We start from the raw sequence: 19,834 nt of genomic DNA, 5'->3' as shown, positions 1-19,834 counted from the left end.
AGTCTTTGTGATGTATCAAGAGCCACGGTATCCAGGGTAATGTCAGCATACCACCAAGAAGGACGAACCACATCCAACAGGATTAACTGTGGACGCAAGAGGAAGCTGTCTGAAAGGGATGTTCGGGTGCTAACCAGGATTGTATCCAAAAATCATAAAACCACGGCTGCCCAAATCACAGCAGAATTAAATGTGCACCTCAACTCTCCTGTTTCCACCAGAACTGTCCGTCGGGAGCTCCACATGGTCAATATACACGGCCGGGCTGCTATAGCCAAACCTTTGGTCACTCATGCCTCTGCCAAACATCAGTTTCAATGGTGCAAGGAGCACAAATCTTGGGCTGTGGACAATGTGAAACATGTGTTGTTCTCTGATGAGTCCACCTTTACTGTTTTCCCCACATCCAAGAGAGTTACGGTGTGGAGAAGCCCCAAAGAAGCGTACCACCCAGACTGTTGTATGGCCAGAGTGAAGCATGGGGGTGGATCAGTGATGGTTTGGGCTGCAATATCATGGCATTCCCTTGGCCCAATACTTGTGCTAGATGGGCACGTCACTGCCAAGGACTACCGAACCATTCTTGAGGACCATGTGCATCCAATGGTTCAAATATTGTATCCTGAAGGCGGTGCCGTGTATCAGGATGACAATGCACCGATACACACAGCAAGACTGGTGAAAGATTGGTTTGATGAACATGAAAGTGAAGTTGAACATCTCCCATGGCCTGCACAGTCACCAGATCTAAATATTATTGAGCCACTTTGGGGTGTTTTGGAGGAGCGAGTCAGGAAACGTTTTCCTCCACCAGTATCACGTAGTGACCTGGCCACTATCCTGCAAGAAGAATGGCTTAAAATCCCTCTGACCACTGTGCAGGACTTGTATATGTCATTCCCAAGACGAATTGATGCTGTATTGGCCGCAAAAGGAGGCCCTACACCATACTAATAAATTATTGTGGTCTGAAACCAGGTGTTTCAGTTTCATTGTCCAATCCCTGTAAGGAGACCCTCTAACGCATGCCAGTAATCCAATATATCTGACAATCTAGTAAAAGCTAAACAGAGAAACCAGACAACTCTGAATAGCCCATATATCCAACTAACTTTACATTGACTACAGGCAGTGTGAGAGGAGGTGTCAGGTAGAGGTGCAGGGCTTAACTCACAGTGTTCTCTCTCTCGGCCTTCCTGATGTACAAACAGCATTTAAGTTTGAAATATTTAAAATCAAAAACTTTTACAATAGTTTACAATAAGGTTCAGTAAAAAATTATTTTGCATCTGTGGTCTTGACTTTTATATATCCAAGACATCCAAGAGTAAAAATGTAATTGAGGCTGACACAAGATAAAGGGTTCTAAAATGTGTTCACAATACTAGACTTGGTCAGTCTTGGTCTCAAGACCAGTCAAGACCCAAGTACCGGAACATTGTTTGGCTTTCAGAATTTGTTTCAGAAGAGGCAGCAGTTAATCTGTGAGTCTGAATAGGTTCGACTTGAAGAACTCACCATTTTTGGAAAAGGAGGAAGAAAATAACTTGCTACATATTTTTAACCTCTTTGCCAATTTTTCTTTACGTGCTCCCTTCACAAGACTTATTTCATTGGGGCCCTTGATCCATGTCCCACACGGAATTTTTATTTAATCTATGTCTGTTTACACAACTCCACTCTAAACTCTCAACCAGACATGACTATTTTTCAGGTATACAGAACATCAGTGGTTGAAATGATGGGTTTGGACCCATTTCATCTCTCTAGAGGACACATTTGTTATAGTGTAAACATGAACACTGTTGGATCAGTTTAACTGCTGCTTTTCTCCGCAGTTCAGATGATGCATTTGCAGCTGATTCGCAGACGGTCTGCTTTGAACTGAGAAATGTTATAAAAAAAGCTCTACAGCTCGTTTTGCTGAGTGATTGATGGATCTTAAACCCTTATTGTGAGGATGGGGGTAGGGGGCGGTAGTTGTGGTTCAAATTTGGAAGATCGTTCCTTTTAAATGAATTCTGCTTCATATGTTTGGACATTATGTGCATAAAAGAGAAAAGCTGTCTAAACACTTTAAGCTCAAACATAATTTAAAGGTAATAAATGCATTTGGATGTTGTAAAATATAAAGTTCTTCAGAATAGCAAGTAGAGAGTTTAAAAGCTTGTCATTAGCTCTTTTATAGCTCCAGTGAAGTGGCTTTGTCTGCGTTTGAGTGGCCCCCATCAGGAGACGGACTACTGTGAGTGCGCCTCTAGCCATGCTAATAGACTCATTGTGCAAATGTGCGGGTGAATGTGCTATGTTTGAGTGAGAGGAGTGTGTTTGCACCACACACATAATCAAACAGAGAAACACACAGACTTCTGCACACATGTTTAACATGTTTTTTTTTCAGATTTTACAATAATGACTAACACGAAGTACGAGTACGAGTACGAAGTAATGCGTAATAATGAAGTAGAATTAAATCATCTAGATATAGTAGATGTTCTTATGTTTTTTAACTGTACTGATCCGAAGATTATTGCATGCATTTGTAGCCCCCTTCAATTTGATATTCTTAAATAATGTCAAACTGCTCTCAAAAGTCATTTAATAGAGTCCGCTATTAGATTCAGAATAAACACAGCTGTACTGTGAAGGCCTCAGAAGTGTTTTTTAGAGAACATCAGTGACAAAACAGCATCATGAAGACCAAGATGTAGGTCAGGGATATAGCTGTGGAGAAGTTTTAAGCAGGGTTAGGTAGAAATCTACTGAGGCGTTCCACCTGAACCGATACGGACAGTATAGGGACAGGCTGAGCAAAGGCAATAATAGGACAAGCAGCAAATAGGCCCATGTTAACTCTGGAAGAGCTGCAAAGAGCTACAGTGCAGGTGGGAGACAGGACACTTATTAGTATTAGAGACGTCCAGACAAAATTCAGCTGAGAATTCTTGGCAAGATTCGAAAATGTTTGAAGGTCATTGGTGGGGATTTAAGGGCCTTTAGATGGATGACTACCTTTAAAGGGGAGTTTTAAACATTATCAAACACTTAAGCCAAGACAGTATGATTGATAACCACTGTCCTGTCAATATATATATATATACATAGAGTGAGAGGGAGAGAGGGAGATACATACATACATATATATATATATATATATATATAATGTTTGGGAGCTGAGGAGCGATAGAGGACTGATGGATGTGAGTTAACCCTGTAAGCGTAGGGTTACGGGTCAGTGCAAAACAGGACACAAGTGACTTGCAATTGGTCTTGTCTAGCACTGTTACAGTGATACACTCTTTCTTGCTTGTCTTTTTAAGAATAAATAAGTTAAGATATTTTCCTTCTTCAATACATTACAAAGCTTCACAATACATTAATTTAGAGCTACAGACCAAAAAAACAAAATTCTCATATACTGTTTTACACAGACTTGTCCAGTAACATGCATTTCATGTATAAATGAGGTAAATAATAAAGTTAAGGCTGTAAACATAACATATTAAAGACACAGCACTTTCACTGCAATTACAGCACCAATTCTTTTAGAGTATGTCTCTGTCTGCTCTTCACATCTAGAGACTGAATTATTTGCCCATTTTTCTTTGCAAAATAGTTTAAGCTCAGTCACATAGGATGGAGAAGGTCTGTGAACAGCAATTGTTATGAGGTGTTCCCAATTGGATTTATGTCTGGGCCTTTATAGGGCCATTCTAACACATGAATATATATTTTGATCTAAACCACTCCATCCTAGCTCCGACCATGTGTTAGGGGTTGTTGTCCAGCTAAATGGTGATTTTCTGTCTAAGTTTAACATTTTTGCAGCCTCTGACAAAGTTTCCTCTGAGATTGCGCTGTATTTATCTACAACTGTCTTCCCGTCAACTATTTCTAGTTTGCCTGCCCTTCTTAACAAAAGCATCTCTACAGCATGATGCTCCCACCACCATGTATCATAATGGGGATGGTGTGTAATATGTCATGTTAGTTTTGGACCAGAGCACCTTCCTCCACATTTTTGCTGCTTGCCCTACTAGCTTGTGGCAAACATTAAACAGGGCTTCCTATAGATTTATTTCAGAAATAGCTTTCTTCTTGCCCTTCTTCCATAAAGGTCAGATTGTAGAGTGCACAATTATCAGTTTTCTTATAAATGCATCCTTTATCCGAGGTGTGGATCACTGCTGTTCCGTCAGACGTCCTTTGGGCCTCTTGGTTGCTTCTTTGATTAAAACTAATTGGGTAACTTCTGAAGATAATTAGTTGCACTGGATCCTATTTTTGGGGTATCACAGAAATTGGGTGAATAAAAATGTATGCCAAGCTAGTTTGTGTTGATCTGTAACATAAAATTACAATAAAAGGTACATTGAGGTTTGTAGCTGTAACATGATAGTTAATAGGAATAAATAATCCAGCAAAGCATTATATTTGCATCATTTTATTGAGGTAGACTTTCTTTAACACAGAGATGTTTGATTACTTTTTCAGACATTCATTCTTTAGCTTGGAAATAAAAAAAACAGTCTGGATCTGCTGAACAGTTGTATGTGGAAAATAGATACTTTTTTTTTTAGCTATATTGACAAGAATCGTCTCATGCTACTTTAAATTTCTAGAAATCTTTTTACACTGAACACATCCGGGATGTCACAACTTTTTCACCCTGCAGCACACCACCCAACATGCTAAGGAAAACTATGTTAAATTTACTTGTTTGACCTGTCTGTCCAAGGCATCGTGTGACATTTACTGTACACGCGGTCACCCGAAAGCTATTTTTAAGTGGGACTTGCTTAAACAAAAGGGACATTATGTAGGTTTAACCGATCCAATGTAAAAATATCCAGAGAGCTCAGTCGGTTGAAGTGTTAAGCTGTTAGAAATAATTACCCCCACCCCTTAGTGTTACAGAGAGCTCTGCCTGCTGGGTTTGCACACAATGGAGCAGCCAGAGCTCCGAGCTGTAGCTGTGTCTGGCCTTTGCCTCTGTCAGTCTAACTATGCTGACATGGGGCAACATTTTCCAGGCTGCTTAACAGCCTAACGTTTTACAATGGGAAAGTATTTTCTCGAACAAAAACACTGCCACTGGTCATTATGTGCACATGTCCTAAGTGACTGTAAGCAGGCTTTTATGACTTATTTGGTGGGAGAACTTTAAAATGTGCAACAAATGACCATTCAATGTGACTTTAAATAAGCTAGAATATATTTAAAAAGATTAATGCCAGAGTTTCACGTTCATGCATCAAAAATTTTTTACCACACCACATGTGCACGAAAGCTACTGGCACACCCCAGGGATCCAACTCTAACCCCCTCCCCTTCATACCGCTGTGCCAGGCTCCGTCAGTGCAGCCCCGGATCTCCTCTCTAAAAAGGTGGTCAGCATTGGACCAAAGCTGCAGTGCCCCACACATCACACGCAGCTGTTCAGAAATGGACACTGTGTAGAGGTGGAACATAATACCTAAAAATGACCTCACTCCGTCTCAGTCAAAAAAGTTAAAGCGTTATTTCCTTTTAATAGTATTGGCCAGTCCATAACGCCCTGTCAGGCAAAGTGCCAAAAGCTTCTATACTGCCAAACTGCTGGCTGCAAGATAGCTGCCACATCTTGTGGTTTCAGAGGTTTTGATGTAGTCATGGTACATCAAAAGATGAAAGTGATACTGTTAAAGGCCAGCTGTTTCATTGTAGGATGTTTGTGAAGGAGCACACGAGAGCCTGGGTTTGAGAGTTGGAAGGCTGGATGTTATGTGCACTTGCTTTTGCCATATACATATCTCCATCTATTAAACCGCGAACTGCTCCAGAAGTAAAGCTGAGTTTGGAAAGGTTTGAACACATTACTGTTCTGAAACTCCCAGAGGATACAAAAACAACATAAATCCGCTAGAGAACTAAGATTTGAAACCCTTTATCAGTGATATTAAAGTGCTTTTTGCAGGATTAAGAGAGGCAAAACTACTGAGGTAAGGACATACTTTTTGATACTCTACCACCACCTGCTGGTCACATAAGAGCATAGTTTGAAAGTCAAACGCCTTCAAAATGTTCACTCCAGTCCAAACTTAAAAAATGTTGAGATTACAAAATATAAAATAGAATGTATGAGAAAATATGTTAGTAAAATTTTTACTGTATATTTTTACCCTGCAGGACTAGCAGAAAAGGAAATAGGAAGTGCTGGATCAGACTCCAGAGTGCTGTTAAGGCTGAAACACAGCAATCTTTACTACTGAAACCAATCAATTAACCAATTGTTCGATAAATCAACTGAACAATCAATCAAGCTAGCAATCAATAAATCCTTATTTCTAGGACTCTTTGGACTCTGCTTACAAATCAGATTACCTCTAAAGTAAGTAAGTAAAACTTCATTTATATAGGACCTGTTCAGATAAAAATCACAAATTCTTCAACAAAACAGAAACACATAAGATAAAATTACATTTTTAGATGTAGAAAAATAAATTTTTAGCTGGCCTTTAAAGGAAACCACTGGCTCTGCTGATCTCAGAGTCAAAGAAAGGAAGTTCCAGTTTTGGAGCAACAAAAGAAAACGCTCTGTCTTGTTTTATTTTTAATTTTGTATGGGGGACAATCAGCAGGTTCTCAAAGGACCTCAGGACCCTAGTAGGGGTGTTGGGATGTAATAGATCAGATATGTAGACTGGTGCCTGTCCAAGCAACACTCTCCAAGTCAATACTAGGATCTTGAAATGCTCTCGATAATGAACTGGAAGCCAAAGAAGTTGCATTAGAAGACAATTGTGGTTGCTCCTCTTCAGATTCTTCTGTTTACCAGTCCTGCTGTTGTTCATCTTGTGTTGCTTGTTGTTGTTCTGTCTGTTACATTCTGAGTTCCTGCAACTTTTATTCAATAAATGTCCTTTTTGATGAGACTGCCATCCTAATGTCTGCATTCATGTCCAACTCCACATCAACACAGGACAGCTCACTGGATTATATTAAGGGGTTTTAGAGTAAAGGGGTTGAATAAAAACACGTCAGTTTTCAGATTTTGTTTGTAATAAAAACTTGGAAATATTGGATCCCTTTCCTTCCACTTCACAGTCATTTACTACTTTTGGTTGATCTATCACATAAAGTAAAAAAAAAAAACATTCAAAAGCAGGATTTAACACAACAAATAAATAAATTACTGTAATGAAAATGTAGCCACATGTAGAATCTTTTTTGTCAGAGCGTACGATGCGTTTTTCTAGGAAAAAAATGTTCGAGGCTGGAATGAATTAAATACCATATTTTGTGAGTCCTCTATTGCTGTTTCTCTAACAGTATATTTAACAATATATCGTGTCATATTTCAACCACAAGGGGTCAGTGTTTACTCAATGTGTCGGACTATGAATAACATAGTTTATTCACCAATTCTCTGCACTGAAGCTCATAGTTTTTCTCCTGTTGTTTTTTACTTTATTTGCCACATGTGTAGTTCTAAGTATAGAATTTAATATCCTGACTCTACCCATTCTTTATATGCTCTGCAAAACGTGATATTAAAAAATATGTATGTATGTATGTATATATATATATATTCATACATTTAGGCATCAGGGCATCAGTGTCAACCATGCTTGTTTCTGCATATGTTCTCCTGAAAGCCGGTCACAGATGCAGATTACACTGGAATGTCTGCACCACTACCTTAAAAGAGAATGGTAAACATCAATCAGTAGCTTCTTTTATGAGGACTCTCAGAGCAGGTTTGTGTTTTTCAGCAAAGTCATTAAAAGATGCCTTGTTTATACTCACAACAAGTGGTGTCATGGGAAGCTGTTTTGTGATTAGTGTGCGGGTTGGCGAGTCTGAAGCTCTTTTTACTCAAAAACTGCTTTTAAGAGCAGAGCTACCAGTTTTTGGAACCAAAGCCTTTTGTGAAGAAATCAAAGCAAGTCTTGAGGAATCCCAGTATCTGTTTTCATTTACAGTCAAAGTTATATCGAGGCAATAAGCCCCAGAAAAGTTGCCTGTACAGAAAAAGTTTATTTTTTCCTAAAGTATCTGAACCTTTCTTATTCAGTCATTAAGATCATATGTTCTTCTCCTGGACAATTTTCCAAAGCTTACGGTGGGGCTTACCTCATTCTTTCATTTGGCATTATAGTTTGATGAGTCACCAGGTAGTAGACAAACTTCAGAACACAAGAGTGCATTTATATTAGAGAGAAACTGCTTTAGAGGGCATTTGATGTTGATTTTTAAGTGGAAATAAGCTCTTGAGTCAAGTTGAGAAAACACCGCCCGAAGCACTAAGTGGATCCACATGAAGCCACAATGTGGTTAGCAGCAGCATCCAGACAGTGTTGACCTACCGTCCTTATTTATTAACTGACCTGTGTTGGAGATACACTGTTGTGGGGATGGGATCGTGGAATTTATCCTTTTTCATGTCCTTGTGTAATGTTGTGTAGACAGACCTCTGTCACTAAAACAATTTTTACTGAGGTTTGACAACAGATTGTCTGAGTTAAGCCTTCATTTTGACATCTAAATATGATCATATTATTGTGACATTTCTCTAAAGGCAAGCTGTTGTCTCCGGTGCAAGTTATACACCTGTACAATGGAAGCTGCTGACCTTTATACCCTTGTCACACTTTATCTGCCTATCTGCCTTGCATTGCTATGGCATACAAAGATATATTGCTAATAACGCTCCAGTATCACCTTTCTATGTAAGTGCATTTCATGCCAAAGTGAAAAGTGTGGAATGCGTTGGTATTCAGTCCCCTTCATCATCATCATGGTGAAGCACTGTGGATTATGTGGATATTTGTTTTCAATTGATTGGAAGATTGGTGGAGAAAAATGACCCTAAAGTCACAGCCAGAGCTAAACTTAGACTTCAGTGAGTCCCATGACTGTTATCATTTGAATGATGGGACCACAACTGCTTCATACCAGGGACCTTAATGATTAATATTATAATTTTTCTTCTAGCACAGGAGGAATTCCCTACCACAGGACTTAATGAGCTAATTACCTCTATTAGAAAGATTGGATTAGAACCAGCTCTTACCAGTAAACCTCCAAAGATTATTAATGTCATTTGATTTATTTTTCTGTTGTTTGATTTTCTGTATCATTGTAATGCTTTTCCTCATGTACCTACAGCACCTTGAGTGCCTTGTTGCTGAAAAGTGCTATGTAAATAAACTTAACTTGACTAAATGGAAATGGTTCAGATCAAAGCATATTTATGTATTGGAATGGCCCAGTCAAAGGCCAGACCTAAATCTGAGAACCTGTTGGCAACGCTTAAAAATTGCTGCTCACACACCCTCTCCATCCAGCCTCACTGAGCTAGATGTGCAAAATCCATAAGACTTACAGCTGTAATTACATCAAAAGGCTTTTCCTCAAAGTTTTAACTCCGCAGGGCGGAATACAAAATCATGCCACACTTTTCAAAAATCATGCATCATTTTAATTCCACTTTACTAAGCACTTTTTTGGTCTACCACAATAAAATACATCATACTTTATGGTTATAATGTCACAAAATGTTAAGACGTTTAGCAAGTATGAGTAATTTTTCAGGTCAGTGAAAGTGTCAATGCAATAGTATTTCCTATAATGCTATTCAAAAGTAATGACCTGATGAGAATTTTAATGAATCCTATGCTTTTCTGTACAGATGCTGTCTTCACTGATGAAGATTCTCTCACATCAGCATGCAAACTCCTTTAAGTGCCTCCAAGACTATGGCCATTAGATGTATTTACTAATTAATTCAGCTAATGGAAAACTGTCTCTGCCGAATGGTGGCTATTTTTTTGACTACTTCGGGCACTCAAAGAATGTATAAAGAATTAAACTTTCATCCACAGCTGGTCAGGTGATTATTAAGCATTACAGATTGGGTCAGTGATGCAACATAAAAATTAATATGTGGTGCAGGATGCATTATGAATGATGCACATATGTGGTAGGACTTCATGTTTCCAAAACCAACTTCATTTCTTCACATCTAGAAAAAAGTAAAAGTGCAAACGACAGCATAATTTACAACTTAAAGCTCATACATTATCAATTTGAAGTTTGCAGAAAACAACTTGTACAAAGTTGTTTGAATCATAAAATACATACAATTTGGTTTTTATTGTACTTGAACTGGCTTTATACAATATATTTGTACATAGCTTTTCTTCATTTCTTCATTTTATCATACAGTATTTTGTTAAACATTTTATTATACATAGATTGTGCATGAGTAATATGTAAATATTTCAAAACAAAAGTACAGTAGGGAGTACCAGCATTTGATACACTGCTGATTTTGCAGGTTTTCCCACTTGCAAAGCATGGAAAAGTCTTTCAATTTTATCTTGAACTGTACTCTTGTACTGTGAGTGACGGAATCTAAAAACAGAAAACTTGGCTTACTATTTGGTACCGAACCCTTTGTTTGCAATTACAGATATCAGATGTTTCCTGTACAGGTCCTTCTCAAAATATTAGCATATTGTGATAAAGTTCATTATTTTCCATAATGTCATGATGAAAATTTAACATTCATATATTTTAGATTCATTGCACACTAACTGAAATATTTCAGGTCTTTTATTGTCTTAATACGGATGATTTTGGCACACAGCTCATGAATACCCAAAATTCCTATCTCACAAAATTAGCATATCATTAAAAGGGTCTCTAAACGAGCTATGAACCTAATCATCTGAATCAACGAGTTAACTCTAAACACCTGCAAAAGATTCCTGAGGCCTTTAAAACTCCCAGCCTGGTTCATCACTCAAAACCCCAATCATGGGTAAGACTGCCGACCTGACTGCTGTCCAGAAGGCCACTATTGACACCCTCAAGCAAGAGGGTAAGACACAGAAAGAAATTTCTGAACGAATAGGCTGTTCCCAGAGTGCTGTATCAAGGCACCTCAGTGGGAAGTCTGTGGGAAGGAAAAAGTGTGGCAGAAAACGCTGCACAACGAGAAGAGGTGACCGGACCCTGAGGAAGATTTTGGAGAAGGGCCGATTCCAGACCTTGGGGGACCTGCGGAAGCAGTGGACTGAGTCTGGAGTAGAAACATCCAGAGCCACCGTGCACAGCCGTGTGCAGGAAATGGGCTACAGGTGCCGCATTCCCCAGGTCAAGCCACTTTTGAACCAGAAACAGCAGCAGAAGCGCCTGACCTGGGCTACAGAGAAGCAGCACTGGACTGTTGCTCAGTGGTCCAAAGTACTTTTTTCGGATGAAAGCAAATTCTGCATGTCATCAAGGTGCCAGAGTCTGGAGGAAAACTGGGGAGAAGGAAATGCCAAAATGCCAGAAGTCCAGTGTCAAGTACCCACAGTCAGTGATGGTCTGGGGTGCCGTGTCAGCTGCTGGTGTTGGTCCACTGTGTTTTATCAAGGGCAGGGTCAATGCAGCTAGCTATCAGGAGATTTTGGAGCACTTCATGCTTCCATCTGCTGAAAAGCTTTATGGAGATGAAGATTTCATTTTTCAGCACGACCTGGCACCTGCTCACAATGCCAAAACCACTGGTAAATGGTTTACTGACCATGGTATCACTGTGCTCAATTGGCCTGCCAACTCTCCTGACCTGAACCCCATAGAGAATCTGTGGGATATTGTGAAGAGAACGTTGAGAGACTCAAGACCCAACACTCTGGATGAGCTAAAGGCCGCTATCGAAGCATCCTGGGCCTCCATAAGACCTCAGCAGTGCCACAGGCTGATTGCCTCCATGCCACGCCGCATTGAAGCAGTCATTTCTGCCAAAGGATTCCCAACCAAGTATTGAGTGCATAACTGTACATGATTATTTGAAGGTTGACGTTTTTTGTATTAAAAACACTTTTCTTTTATTGGTCGGATGAAATATGCTAATTTTGTGAGATAGGAATTTTGGGTTTTCATGAGCTGTATGCCAAAATCATCCGTATTAAGACAATAAAAGACCTGAAATATTTCAGTTAGTGTGCAATGAATCTAAAATATATGAATGTTAAATTTTCATCATTACATTATGGAAAATAATGAACTTTATCACAATATGCTAATATTTTGAGAAGGACCTGTAGTTCTTGACAAGTTTACACACACTGCAGCAGGGATTTTGGACCACTCCTCCACGCAGATCTTCTCCAGATCCTTCAGGTTTCAGGGCTGTTACTGGGCAAATGTTACAGTGGGGTTTTGGGGCGGACCGAAGCGCAGACAAGAGCTTGAACGCAGCATCTTAAATGAATCCTTATTTTATTTGAAGGATCAGAAACGTAACAAAATGACTGCAGGTACAACACAGAACCAGAATCCAAAACCTTACGAAGCTGCGACACTGCAGGAACATGGCATGAACGAGGGTAGCAAGTGTGAGCGATGAGAGGAACCACCAAAGGGCAATGAAACAAAACCAACTAATATACAGAGGGAGAACAAAGGCAGGTAATCAAAGGAACTAAGAAGAGGTGATGCAAGGAGGCAGGGAGGCAGAGGGAGCAGGTGAACCTAATGAAACCAAAGCATGAGGAAAGGGACTAAAGACAGGACAGTAAGCAGACCTAAATGAAACTATAAACCAAAATAAAAATAAAGCGTAAGAATCAAGGATAAACATGAACTGAAGGAAACTGTGAAACTGGAGGGAACACAAGAACCTAAGAACTTAGTAAAACAAAAACCATAAGGAAACCCCGACTACAAAAGTAAACAAACTCAAACCAACACTGATAGAATGAAACTAAGAATGAAGCAAAGGAAACGAGGACTAGAATAAAAGTAAACAATAATTAAAGCTGGAGAACAAAGATGAACTAGGGGGAACAAGAAGAATAGGAGAATAAAGGGAACTTAAACCAAGTAATAACTAAAAGAGGAAAACAAATGACGAGAGTAGTAACAAAAAAGAAACGAATAAATAAGAGAGTGCCAGAGAACTCTGATAAATAATAATAATCATAATAAGGAAACCCTTCTAAGAAAACAGGAAAGCGACGCCAAGGGGACTAGGAGCGAGGAGAGCACACTGGGGGACAGAAGATAACCAAAGCAGAAAAGTACAACAAACATGAATACAAAACACAAATAAGAAACATCTAGCTAAAAAGGTAAACAAAAACACAAAACCAAAAGCAAAGACCAAAATGTCGCACCACGACAGCAATATGGACTTTCAGCTCCCTCCAAAGATTGGTCATGGTCATGCTGGAAGACCCGGCCAGGACCCATCTTCAATGACCTTACTGAGGGAAGGAGGTTGATGACTAAGATCTCCCAATACATGACCCCATCCATCCTCCCCTCAATACGGTCCAGTCGTCCTGTCCCCTTTGTAGAAAAGCATCCTCAAAGAATGATGTTTCCACCTCCAGGCTTCGTGAGCTGTTGTTCTTGGGGTTGTACTCATCCTTCTTCTTCCTCCAAACACAGCAAGTGAAGTTTAAACCAAAAAGCTCTTTTTTGTCTCATCAGACCACATGACCATCTCTCATTCTTCCTCTGGATCATCTAGATAGTCATTGGCAAACTTCAGACGGGCCTGGACATACACTGGCTTGAACAGGGGGACGTTGCGTGTGCTGCAGGATTTTATTTCATGGCAGCGTAATGTGTTACTAATGGTCTTCTTTGAGACTGTGGTCCTAGCTCTCTTCAGGTCATTGACTAAGTCCTGCCGTGTAGTTCTGGGCTGGTCCCTCACCTTCCTCATGATCATTAATGCCCCATGAGGTGAGAGCTTGCATGAAGACCCAGACTGAGGGAGATTGAGCGTCATCTGGGACTTCTTCAATTTTCTTATAATTCCGCCAACAGTTTCCTGTAGTCCATCCCAGCCTTGTGCAGATCAACTATTTTATCCCTGATGTCCTCACACAGTTCTCTGGTCTTGGCCATTGTGAAGAGGTTGGAGTTTAATCGATTGAGTGTGTGGACAGGTGTGTTTTATACAGATAACAAGTTCAAACAGGTTCAGTTAAAACAGGTAATGAGTGGAGAACAGGAGGGCTTCTTGAAGAACTATCAAGCCTGTGAGAGCCGGTAAATTTACTGGTTGTTAGAGGATCAAATACTTATGTAATGCAATGAAATGCAAATGAATTACTTAAAAATCACAAACTGTAGTACCTATGATAAAAATAAAAGACTTCTATATGCTTTGCAAGTGGAAAAACCTGCAAAACCGGCAGCGTATCAAATACTTGGTCTCCCCACTGTAGGTCCTAGTGCAGAAAGTATAACTATTATGACAAAATGTTATATTTGCAAAAAGAAAACTAAAGTAAATCTTTTTTTGCTAAATAGCAGATTTTATTTTTCTGTGTTTCTCCTTCCTGTTTTAGTATAATGACATATACAATAACTGTATGATTAGTAACCATACGTAGCACCAGAAGTATGCATTTCTTACAGGCAGCATTCACTACTCATCCATACATCTATGCATCCATACATACATTCATACATACAAACTGAATATACATATGATTCTTAAAAACATCTTTGGATAAAGCAGGGCAAGCAGGCGGACCGTTTCTCTGTTCAACACCAATGCCCACTGAATACGTCGCACACTGTTTACAATTCAAGTATTGAATGTTAAAAAACACACATATATAAGTTACAGTGTAATGGTTATTATAAAAACATACAGGACTACATTTCTACAAAATTAATAGCACATAGTGCATCAAATATTTTTTGAATTTCTGATACAGATCTCATAGCACAATTGGCGGTCATAAAACACAAATGAATGACAGCCAAAGGTTTTCTAGCTGCTCAGTGAGTTTTATCATTTTCAGCCATCCTTTAAATCAAAGTAAGCTGCATCGTCTGAAAAGAAAATATAATCTGGATCTGTTTCCCAACTTTGGTTAAAAGCTCAACATCTGCATGCTAGTGTGTTAGGTTACATGATGGTTGTCACAGTAACTGTAAGTTGTTGATGAAGAGTTAACTGCTTCTGTAGGAGGAGATTTCCCATGAAAAGTTCAGTTGATGGATTAAAAACAATACTCTGACCTCATTCATAAGCATTCCTACCTCTGTCAGTAAAAACAAGTGAGGCTCTGCCACAGCAAGCGTTACTCCAAAAGTCATTATTTTCCTTCTTTAGATAAGAGGTAATTCCAGTAGTTAAAAAGCATCATACATTACCGTTAGTGGTTATACAATACACTGTTAGAGTACTTTTTTTTTGGCAAAGCAGACAATGTGTCCTCTGCTGGTAGTAGTCATTGTATCATATTAAAAACAACATATTCAGAAGTCACCACAGAATAAATATGGATGAACACAAATGTAATACAACACATTTCAGAGTATAGATGCTTGTGAGAGGTAGGGTTGTGAGTACCTACAGCAGGCCAAACAGAATGGGCGAGGTGAGACACACACCTGATTATTTGTGATGTACTGTAGCAGACGAGAACTTGTGCATTAATGAATAACACTCTTTTATCGCCTTTGTTTTCCTCACAGCAAAGCCATTAGTGTGTCAGTGTGATTCTCAGTAACAATTAGTAGAGAGGTGTTGAGTGCCTGATGCATTTATTGGCAACCCAGGTAGAGATGTGGAAAAAATTATCATTTATTGCCGGAGCATAATCTTACACTGAAGATTTTAGAAAGGTGGAACATACAGAGAGAGAGAGAGGGATCTCTGACCTTTTTGCACTATCTAGATTGTTATGCCATCTTCTGTTCTGCACATCCCACTGGTTCTCTATAGGATTTAGATTTGGTGACTAAGATGGACATGGATGAAGGTAGATTTTATGTCTGGTTAACCATTTTTGTATTAATTTGGCCATTTATTATTAATATTTAAGATGGTTGATCTATTCTCTAACAAGATCCCCAGGGCTTTGGGGAAAAGTGTCCCATATCATCACAGGCCCTCCACCATATTCAACAGTGGGCATGAGGTACTTTTCCACATTCCTTTTGTTTCACATGAACCCCCCTGGAGTGTTTATTGCCAAAACAGTAGCCAAGAGAAACATTATGTCATTCCTAAAATACTGAATTAATAAATCAAAGTTTCTTAGACACTCAAATCATCCTAACAAAGTATACATTTTTAAATTGCTTCTGTACCATTTATTTTAAAGGCTGTTAGTTGTGCCAATAAGTGTAGAAACAGTTATTTTACTAAAAACAACTTTTTCTTTAGATGGGATATTCTTCCCCATAAACTAAATGTACTCAACTAAGGGTTGGGTTTTTATTCTTTTCGTTTTCTTCTTGTGTGAGATAATCATACTGCATAGAATTGTTTTAAGTAGGGATGTCCTGATCAGATTATCGGTATTGGCTCAGGGTCTCAGCATTTTCAACTGATCGGCATTGGGAAAAAGCCAACTACTCATACAAGCCGTTGGTCCACTGTCGTGGTTATGTCAGTGGCTGCATTTTGCACAGATTTCAATAATAAAGACCTATTTTCTTGTGGACAGCATGCAAAATATATCAAAGTCTATGCATTTTATTGATTGAATTTGAGTTTACCACTTGGAATCCAACCCTTTTTCCTTCTTTACTGTGCTGTTCACAATGAGATAGAAATGTGAATGCCTGCTGCATTCACATTTACAAAGGCATGTTTTAGTGTAGCGACAATAAGTCAATAACTTTCACAACATTTAAAACAAAGCGTGAAGTTTCTGAACCAGGAAAAAATAACTTTTTTGTAATTTTTGTCCATACAATTACCTGTACCTACACTCAAATCTGTTACAAGCCAAATTATCAAAATAATATAATTTTGATAATTTGATATTTATTGTCATGATAATAAATATAAAAAAAAAATTGTAATAAGATTTTTCACACAACTTTACCAGTGTTGCCAATGAGGATTAAGAGCAACTAAAGACAGAATACAGACTGCAGTAGGAACACACAGGTAGCAATGAAAACAAAATATGAAGTTCTTCTAAAAGCACCAAATGTTCTCCTAAACGTTGACCTCTGATGTGAAGTAGGTCAGGGACACCATTACTACTTTGCTACTTTGAGAAGGTCTAATAACTTAAGGGATTTACGGTCCTAGTCATATACGGATGTTTATAATACTTTTATATCTTCTTAAAGCTGTTAGTGGTTTATGTCTCTCATATTGTTGCATGGTAAGATAACCATTAATTTCCTAATATTTCACTGTAGAACACTTTGTGTCACTTCCTGAAAACCATTGCCTGGAGAAACAATTTGAAATTACAAACTGCAGCTAAAAAAGATGAAAATATTTTCCTTGAAAAGAGAGAAGATGAAGCTGTTTTCGTTCTGTTTCTAATTCTTGCAATCCCTGGTGACTGTTAGGTTCTGACTCCCTTGGTAATATAATAAACATTTCCAAACCACAAACAGTGCCACAGCAAAATGGCTGGCAAGCAAATAAAGCTGACTCATCTTCAGTTTTAATGAAAAACTTAATGGTGACCACGTGCTGCAGAGTGGGCTGTGTTCTGTATCCTTAGCTGCCATCAGGGAACTGGAGATGTCACAGTCGACGATCCTCTGCCGTGGTCACAGCCAATGAATAGATACAACAAATCACTCTTATTGTGGGTTCCTGGCCCTCTGTCATCAAATTGAATTTAGAGATTTGTTTTTTTGGCTTGGCTCTCAGTGAACTTGGAGAAGAAGACCATTATGAGCGTGTGGAATGCACTTCCCACAGAAACCACCACAGCGGCCGTAAATTCTTGTTCCATCCTACGCATAGAAATGAATGAGAGCAGAAAGTGGGCAAAAGGGCAGTGTTTTATGGAAAATGGACAGTTTATAAATAACAGTGAATTTTCCAGTTCACGGAAGCAGACTGAAACAACTTGGTGTATAAAATAAAAACAAATGCAATGGAATCTCATTCCAACACCATAGTAAAACGTCTTACCTCAGATCTGTGGACTTTAACAGAAACATAATTCCCTTGAGATGTCCATTTGGTGTTTGGAGCCACTTTAAGACCCGTTCCAATCAGGTTAATACTAAACTGGCCCTAAAAGCACAGAATATTTCAGAGAAGCTGTTTAACTTAAAAGGTTTTACAGAAAGGAACCACCTTTTAAATGTTTCTGATAATCCTGAGGAAATACAAAAAGCAGTTTTCAGATGATTTTGTTTAAGTAAAAAGAAATCTACCCAAACCAACCGGGCCCCAACTACCCCCTCAACCTAATACCTCGTTCTGCCATCAAGCATTTGTGAGAACTATCAATAAATCTTTTACATTGCTGTTGAGGAATTTTGATCCACTCATCTTTCACAAACTGGTTTAATTCAGCCACACTGGATTATTTCTGAATGTCAACAGCCTCCCAAAACCTTTGTTTTGTTTTTTTATTTTAGCAGTTCGTATGTGGACATTATGGTGTGGATTGCATCAGGGTTTTGCTGCATAACCCAAGCAGACTTAAGCTGAACATCGGGATCTGTTGGCTGGACATTTTCTGGTAGAGAACAAAATTCTAATTTTCCATCAGTTACAGCAAGTCGGCCAGGTCCTGAAGTAGCAAAGCAGCGCCAGTGTTATTTTCCTGAAATGCTGTATAAGTTTTACACCAGATGTAACAGGGCGCTCATGTTCCAGAAAGGTCCAATTGTGGATAATTAGTTCCCAGATTATTTTCTCAAAGTCCACAGATATTTTTGGCAAATGTAAAATGAATCATTTTGTTCTTTTTAGTCAGTAGTGTTTTTTGCCTTGGAACTCTTTCTGCCCAGTCTTTCTCATTTCATGAACTCTGACCTTAACTAAGGCAGCTTTAGATGATGTTCTCTGTGCTTTTGACCTCCTGGATAAGACATCCATGTGCTTCTGGAGTAATTTTGATAGGCCACTCCAAGACTGATTAATGTCTTTGTTTGAATTTTAACATGTGTTGCTTTTGTCAACATTTTAGCCTACTTCATGCTCTCAGAGGGATTATTATAGATTAATTTATTGATTCTGCAGGCTTGAAAGTAATCAGGCCCAGTTGTGGGTAGAAAAAAAGTGAAAAATAATGCAGTCAATCACAATTAATTACCGATTTAAAAACGAAAGCGGTTAGTTTTTTCACATAGCTCCAGGTTGTTTTTGAACGTGTTTTTTTGCACAATTAAATAAATATCCAATTGAAAAGTGCCTTTTGTATTTGCTCAGTTGGTCTTTTTTGGATATTAAAATTAGTTTAATGATCTGACAGTTAAACGTGACAAAAAAGCAAAATCAGAGGCAACCAGTAAGGGGGCAGTCATAACTTGACCAACCTGTGGACACTTGGCTGCACTGTAACAATCTCCTGCTGTAGCAAATGGCACAGGCCGGCCGTGAATAGTCTGTGAAAACTGGAGGTCTGTGACTGGTAAACAGCAAACATAGAAATCTTGAGTCAGACTGTGCAACAGCTGAAGTAAACACACTGAAAACATTTTCTAGAAGGAAGAAAGAAACCACACAGATAACTGATGTAACTTTGCCAGATGTGTTTGCTCCATCTAAGAGATTTTTCCACTCAGCATTTCATAAAGTGAAGCTGGGAGGTTTAGTCTGAAAACATCAATAAAATTAAAAGCATGTCAGATTCTTCACAGTATCTTTTTACACCTTATGTGTCTTACTTTTTATCATTTACTTCAGTATGGAAAGGCAAGCATCTTTGCCTGAAAAGCATCTAGTCTGAGACAAAAATCAGCCCTTTAAATCAAATTCAGGACTCCTACATATTTTCTGTTGGAAAATTTGACATTTCCAGTCTCCAAAGATCAAACATGCAATCTATTTTCAGACCATTTCTACTGTGTAAGTGCAGAGATACTTTGCAATTTGATGTACTTTCTTTGTTAT

General features: G+C 38.7%; 1 protein-coding gene across 1 annotated transcript in view; it reads right to left on the bottom strand.

The window, feature by feature from the left end:
• Nucleotides 1–14,283: 14,283 nt before the first annotated feature.
• The window catches only part of LOC124878850 (A disintegrin and metalloproteinase with thrombospondin motifs 20-like), a 142,756-nt gene continuing 137,205 nt past the window's right edge, over nucleotides 14,284–19,834 (bottom strand). The window contains exons 37-39 of the mRNA XM_047382995.1: nucleotides 19,258–19,349; nucleotides 17,900–18,004; nucleotides 14,284–17,718 (exon numbers count right to left, since the gene is read on the bottom strand). Of these exons, the coding sequence (XP_047238951.1) occupies nucleotides 17,629–17,718; nucleotides 17,900–18,004; nucleotides 19,258–19,349 (287 nt within the window). The 3' untranslated portion in view covers nucleotides 14,284–17,628. The remainder of the gene's footprint in view (nucleotides 17,719–17,899; nucleotides 18,005–19,257; nucleotides 19,350–19,834) is intronic.

Source organism: Girardinichthys multiradiatus, chromosome 2, assembly GCF_021462225.1.
Source record: "Girardinichthys multiradiatus isolate DD_20200921_A chromosome 2, DD_fGirMul_XY1, whole genome shotgun sequence".
Taxonomy (NCBI): domain Eukaryota; kingdom Metazoa; phylum Chordata; class Actinopteri; order Cyprinodontiformes; family Goodeidae; genus Girardinichthys; species Girardinichthys multiradiatus.
The sequence above is the reverse complement of the archived record's forward strand: the minus strand, read 5'-3'. Positions and strand labels throughout refer to the sequence as shown.